Genomic DNA, 6,767 nt, shown 5'->3' with positions numbered 1-6,767 from the left:
AGGAGGAGGAGGAGGAGGAGGAGGAGGAGGAGAAGGAAGAGGAGGAGGAGGAGGAGGAGGATAGCTGGGAGTGGGAGATGGCCCAGAGTCTGGCTTCCTTACCGCAGTTTTCTTCATCTGCCCCATTGACACAGTCTCGATGGCCATTGCAGTGAAGGAGCTGAGGAAGGCAGATGGTAGTGTTGCCACAAGGGAACTGACCCAGGGGACAGGCCTGGTGGCTGCTGCTTCCAACAAGGCCAAGGATCAGGAGGGACTCTGGGGAAAAAAAGAGTTGAGGAGGGTGGGGTCAGAGGATGCTTGGGATGCCCTTTCACCCCATCACCCAAAGTGCCTGACTTAAGAGTCATTCAGTTGCCTTTTGTTTCTGTTGTATTTCCATAGAACTTAAGAACCAGTAGGAACCTCAGAGGGCATTTAATCTAGACTCTTACCTCCCCTGTCTCCCTTATGAAGGGTCATTTAGCTTCAAGTATTCTTCCAGTGGTGGTGAGGATCTACCACTTCCACTTATACTTTTGAGCTGCTGAATGATGAAGGAAGACATTCAGCTATCTCACAAAGGGTATAAATAGACAGTTTTGAAAAGAAGAAAAACAATCTGTCAACAACCTTAGGAATAAATGTTCCAAATCACTAATAATTAGGGAAATGCAAATTAAAATAATCTTGAGTTTCTACCTCACACCCATTGGATTGGCAAATATGGCAAAAACTAAAATGGCAAATGCTGGTAGGGCTGTGAGAAAGCAGGCAAACTAATGTAGTGGTGGCGGAACTGGGAATTGGTCCAACCTTTCTGCCCCCAAATCAGTTTGAAACACTGATACCACTACTAGGTACACATTCCAAGGAGATCAAAGAAAGAGGAAAAAGACACATATGTATAGAAATTATATATATATATATAATATTATATATTTATTTATAAACATCTATTTGTAGTAATAAAGAACTAGAAATTACGGGAGTGATCAATTGGGGAATGGCTGAAAAGTTGTGGTATATGAATATAAAATATTATTTCACCATAAGAAATTATGGACTAAGCCAATTAGGAGTCCAAGTCCAGCCCTAATTTGGGGAGGTGTGCCACCAAATGTCTAAAGAGTGGTGAACCAATGCAGGTCAGAAAAAATGGTACAGGCTGAATGTCCTGTTCTGATCAGTAAAGGGACTGGGGTTATAAGTAGCCACTGAACTTTCAGCCTGGGTAAAATAGGGAGATAGTCCCCCCCCCAAAAAAAAGAATTCAGAGGAACCTTAGAACACTTGTTTAAATGGATGGGAGGGAAATGAGAAGAACCAGGAGAAGAATTTTCACAACAACCATAATAATGTAAAGGAAACCAAATTTAAAGTTTAGCTGATGAAGTTAGAAGCAAGAGGCTAGTGGTGCAGAATGGGGAATGCAATTTCAGACATGGTCAAAGTGTTGGGTTTTTTCCCCTTTATTATACCTATTACAAGACAGGGCTTCTATGGGGGATGAGTTAGTGGGTAGTAATAAAGAGAAAGGAAGGAAGGAAGGAAGGAAGGAAGGAAGGAAGGAAGGAAGGAAGGAAGGAAGGAAGGAAGGAAGGAAGGAAGGAAGGAAGGAAGGAAGGAAGAAGGAAAGAAGGAGGAAAGAAAGAGCATCAATATAATTGGGATTTTTTTAGACCAGAAGAAAAGAAAGCAGTTGAAGAGGAGACACAAATGGGGAGATGTTATTACAATTTTCCTCCCTCCTCAATTTGACGTAAACTTTAAAAAATGAAATAATATATCAGAATTTCATGGTTTCATACACAAGTCTTTCTGTTCTTTTTATATTGAAATGTGTTTATTAATGATTAAGTTCATAGAAAATGGAATGACTTCTGGACCCATTATAAATCCCTGTCATCAAATCTCCTCTGGGTTCTCATCATCTTCCTTGAAATCCTGTTTCCCAAAGTCCTATTCTTCCCTTCTTTTGGTCCCATTACCGTGATTGTGCCTCTTGCCACCCTCTCACCTTAGGATGGAGAAAATGGAGGCTATTCATTGTGAGCTCTCTCTTTTCCAACTTATTTCTTCAACTGACACTGCTCTTCCAGAGTTATCAATGATTTCTTGCTACATCTTTTAAAAAATATATTATTTTAATTTTAATGTTTTTCTTTCTTGCTAAGTCCAATGCCATTTTTTTTTCAGTCTTCGATCTTCTGGATATTTCTAGAGCCTCTGACTGTGCTGATCTCCTGATCCTCCTGGATCTCCTGGATTCCTTTTTCTCTCTAAGTTTTCAGGACACCTTCTCTGCCTCCCCCAGTTCTCCAACTACCTCTCTGACCACTCCTTCTTACTGTCTTTTGTTGGGTCCTCTTCCACGTCAGGTTCACTACCTGGGGGGGGGGGGCGCTTCCCGAAGGGGTCTGTCCTTGCTCCTTTTCTCTTCTTGCTCTATACCATCTCTTTTGGTAAGCTCACCAGCTCTCATGGGTTTAACGATCATCTCTATGCAAATTATTGTCAGATTTATTTATCTGTCCTGAACTCCAGTTTCACATCACCAGCTGCCAAATGGCTATCTCAAACTGCCTGTCCTATAGCCATGTTAAACTCAACATGTCTGCAACAGAATTCATTCTATTTCCCACCTCCTCCATTTCTCCCCCTTTCCTTGTTTCCTTCCTTCTTTTTCTCCAGGGCACCACCATATTCCCAGTGGCTCAGGCTTGAAACCTAAGTGTCATCCTCAACTCTCCCCTCACACTCAGTTTATATATCTAACCAAAACTGGCCTCCAGGTAGGTCTCCCTCCCACCTTACTCTCTGTGGCAAAGGAAAAAAAATCAGTATTTTTACCATGACAGACTGTAAAGGAACATGGGATCTTGTCAAAATGCTCTATGGTCTACAAAGCACTTAGTGTATTTTCTCTCATTTGAACCTCATAATGAGCCTACGAAATGAATACTGCAAGGGTTATTAGACCCATTCTACAGCTGGGCAAACTGAGGCATAAGTGACTTGCTCATAAGTTCCACCTCTAGTTTTTCTGATTCTAAGCCCACACTGCCTCTCCACTCCGGGAAACCTGGCTGATGCCCTGACTCAGCTGATTCTGTTGATCTCCCCAACCCTTGAGACCCTGATGCTCCAGAGTTCTGCCCCTCAAGCCTTAGGTGCCAGATCACCTTCCCTTCTTTCTGCCTTCTCCACCTTGAGTCACAATAGGGAAGAGTTGAGTGAAGTTGTTACTAGACAAAAAGGCAGCAGGGGGAGAGCTGCCAAGAGCCGGTGCCAATCACACTTGTCTAGTGACACCCTTCCAGTGTCATGATACTCTGGTCCTTCCTCACTTCACAGCTCACAAAGCCCTTTCCTTGCCCCAACCTTGTATTGGAAGTCAGTGAGCCCATCTCTCCCTAAGGCTTCTCTTCTCCAGGCTGAATGTGCCCACCACATTTCACTGCTCCTTCGGTGGCACGGCCACCATTCCTCCCAGATCAGAAGGTCCCTGATCCCTCCCCCAAATGCAGCATTCTACTTTTAGTGGTAGCAAAGAAGTAGACAAATGCAGCTGACCATCAGAGGAGAGGCCTGAACACATTGTGATATATTCTTAGGATCAAACATCATTGTACTTTTCTAAGCCAAAACAAACATCAGGAATTCAGAGAAACATGCAAAGGTTTGTAGGAATCGTGAGGAAAGAAGGCAGAACCTGGAGAATAGCGTGTACCATGGCTACAGGCAAATCAAGAAATTGATGACGTCAGTGTAATTCTAGCAACCAGATCTTGGCCTCAGGGAAGACACAGGGTTGGGGTGGGGTATAGGCCTAGCCCACCATAGATGCAGCACATGGAGTTGCTGGGCTGGCTTGTTTTGCTTAAGAGTTTTTCTCTTTGACAGGTTTGGGAGTACGGAGGAATATATCTAGAAATGCGGGTGATGTACAAGCAAAAGGGGTCACTGAAACTGATCAGTTGGGAGCCCAAACAAACCTTGTTTCACTAAGCATTGACTTCTCCCATAAGAGTGTAAACACCTGAGGGCAAGGGCTGTTTTAATGACTTGTATTTGAGTACTCAGTATTTAAGGGTGCAGCACCTCTGGGTAAGCACTTTCTCTAGCCTCTCTCGAATATTTTATCTGGCTGCTTTGGGGCCAGCATTCCAGCCTGTCTGGTTCATTTTGGATCCCGGGCTGTCCCCCACTGCCTGCCTCCCTCCTCCCCTGCTGCCCCCGTTAGTTCCACTCTGCAGGGACCTAGGCTGGTGGTAGTGGTCGCGTTGGGTTAGGGTCAGGCTGAAGTGCTCTGCGGCTGCTGAGATGAAGGGGGGATCCTAGGCTGTCCTTCCCACAGAATTGCCCTTTGAGTCACAGTCAGATACAGAGGACCCATCTTGGGGTGGAGCAGATGCTGAATCCTGTGGCATTGATTGTCTTTCTGACTTCACTCCTCTTGCCTCAGCCTGATCCAAACCCTCCCCCTAACTGCCTACCTGCCCCCTATCCCAAAGCAGAGCTGGCCTTTCCAATTTCCCTGTCAGTTTGCAGGATCTGATTTTCCCATTCCTTGGGATATTGGGTGATGATTTGCTACAAAAGGAGGAATCCCAGGGTCACAGAAGAGTAACTTGGTCATGGACACTGCTCATAGCTTCTTGCCATGTGGTGCTGCTAGTGACTGGCTCTTCATCCTTGGGAAAGGAAGTCCCTTGCCTTCGGCCTTCCCCACTGCTTCCTACTCTATCATGAAGGGATTGAACCAGGACAGGGGATCTTAACCTGGGAGCCATAGATGGCAGGGGATCTATGAACTTCAATGGGCAAAACCCCCCTTCATTTTCACTAACTTCTAACTGAATGAAGAATGTAGTCAACAAACTGCAGGTATCTGAGTGAGAAGAGTAGAACCAGAAGGAATTTGTACACAATTACAGACACAACGTATGTGTGATGACCAACTTTGATAGACTGGACTCTTCTCAACAATGCAGGGATATAAGTCAATCCCAAAAGACGCATGATGGAGAGAAAAACGTGCATCCAGAGAAAGAACTAGAAAGAACTAAATTTATATCCAGGTGGAAGCAAAATACCTGATCTTTTTCATTCTCTTATTTGGTTTTATGTCCTCTATACCATTTTTCATCCCAGCGGGTACAATCCATCCTTATAACCTGACCATTGTATAATGTGAAAGTATCTACAGATCCTATACTTGATTATAAGACACCATGGGGGGGAGGGGAGGGAGGGGGACAAAATGTGAAATTCAAGGAATTGTGGAATTGAATCCTGTAACCTAAAAGGAAACAAACAAATTAATAAATTAAATAATTAATAAAAAAAAGAAAAAAAAAACAAACTGCAGGTATGAGCAGGACCAGTGGCTGTCACTGATTGATGTTACAGAGCTTTTCATATCACAGAAATCCTGATAGCCATATCAAATGCCTCATTATTGGACCTGCTGCTAGATTGTGCTGGCTCAGAGGCTTCCCACCTACAGGCATTGGTATGACAAACCAGGGGAAGGAAGGAAGGAGGGAAAGAAGGGAGGGAGGGAATGAGGGAGGGAAGGAAGAAGGAAGGAAAGAAGGGAAGGAGGAAGGGAGGGAGGGAAGGAGGTAACATTGTTTAAGGATAACCTATATGACAGGGACCTGTCAGCCTATGATCATATGAGTGTCTGCCTCAAATGGGCTTTGTTCATCCTTTAATAAAATGCCCTCCCTCCTTCCCTACCTCCCACCATTCCTTCCTTGCTTGCTTGTTTCCTTCCTTCCTTCCTCTTTTCTTCCTTCCTAGCTCCTCCCCTCCCTTCCTCTTTCCATCTCTCTTTTCCTCCCTTTTTTTCTTTTTTTTTAAATGACTAAAATGTGAAGAATACTTAGCTTTTCTTTGGTCAAAGGTCTAATCACTTGATTATCAAATGAGAAAATGGGTTGCAACAATAAAATACTATTTATATGTAAGCCATAATTACTGTTCTTTGAAAAGAAAAAAAATAATTGCTTTAATGTCATCTTGACACCAATTTCTCCCCCTTCCCCTTTCCCCTCTTCCATCCTTTGCCCCTCCAAGGGTTTCTCCATAGGGCCTCCCCACCCCCCAAACACACACACACACACACACACACACACACACATCTGGACTTGGCATTATCACAGTGGTAACCTGCTTTGTCAACAGGAAGGGAACCAGTCAGAAAAAAAGTGACCAGTTGAGCTGTCTCCTTGTGTTGACCTTAGCCCTGCTAGCCCTGGCCTGGGATATCTTGTTGGCCACCTACTCTTTGTGCAGGCTTGGGGGCTGGGGCATAAGTGGGAGGCTTGAGCCTACCTCCTCTGGCAGGTCCCTTCCCCTTCCCCTTCCCTTTCTTCTTTCTGCTCCCTGCTCCCATCCCCAAGGCTCAGACCAAGGCCAGTCTCTGTATATACATGTGTGTGGTATTTGAGTTTGTCTGTGTGTGAGTGTGTAATACATGTGTGGTGGACATGTGTAAGTGTATGTGTGTGTGTGTGTGGATTATTTCAGAGCAGTATTTAGTGAGAATGGAAGGCTGGGAGCTTTAGCAAACCCAAGGGGCTCCTGGCTTGAGGTGCTCATTTTCTAAAAATATTCAATATTATTTTAAAATTCCAGTGATGGAAGGAGAATAGAAAAAAAAGAAAAGGAAAAGGAGGGGGAAAGTGAGGAAGAGAGAGCAAAGGACTGAAAGGAAAGAGGAGGAAGAGGAGAAGGAGGAAGAGGAACAGGAGGGGGGGAAGAAGAAGAGGGGGAGG

General features: G+C 44.4%; 1 protein-coding gene across 1 annotated transcript in view; it reads right to left on the bottom strand.

The window, feature by feature from the left end:
• LOC138177122 (relaxin receptor 2-like) overlaps positions 1-6,767 on the bottom strand; it is a 21,053-nt gene that overhangs the window by 9,924 nt on the left and 4,362 nt on the right. The window contains exon 2 of the mRNA XM_069108100.1: positions 103-258. Within this exon, the coding sequence (XP_068964201.1) occupies positions 103-258 (156 nt within the window). The remainder of the gene's footprint in view (positions 1-102; positions 259-6,767) is intronic.

This window comes from Petaurus breviceps, unplaced genomic scaffold (assembly GCF_028583685.1).
Source record: "Petaurus breviceps papuanus isolate PSGF00001 unplaced genomic scaffold, PetGlider_PUasm1.0 90333, whole genome shotgun sequence".
NCBI classification, from domain to species: Eukaryota; Metazoa; Chordata; class Mammalia; order Diprotodontia; family Petauridae; genus Petaurus; species Petaurus breviceps.
This window is presented reverse-complemented; position numbering and strand designations above follow the sequence as displayed.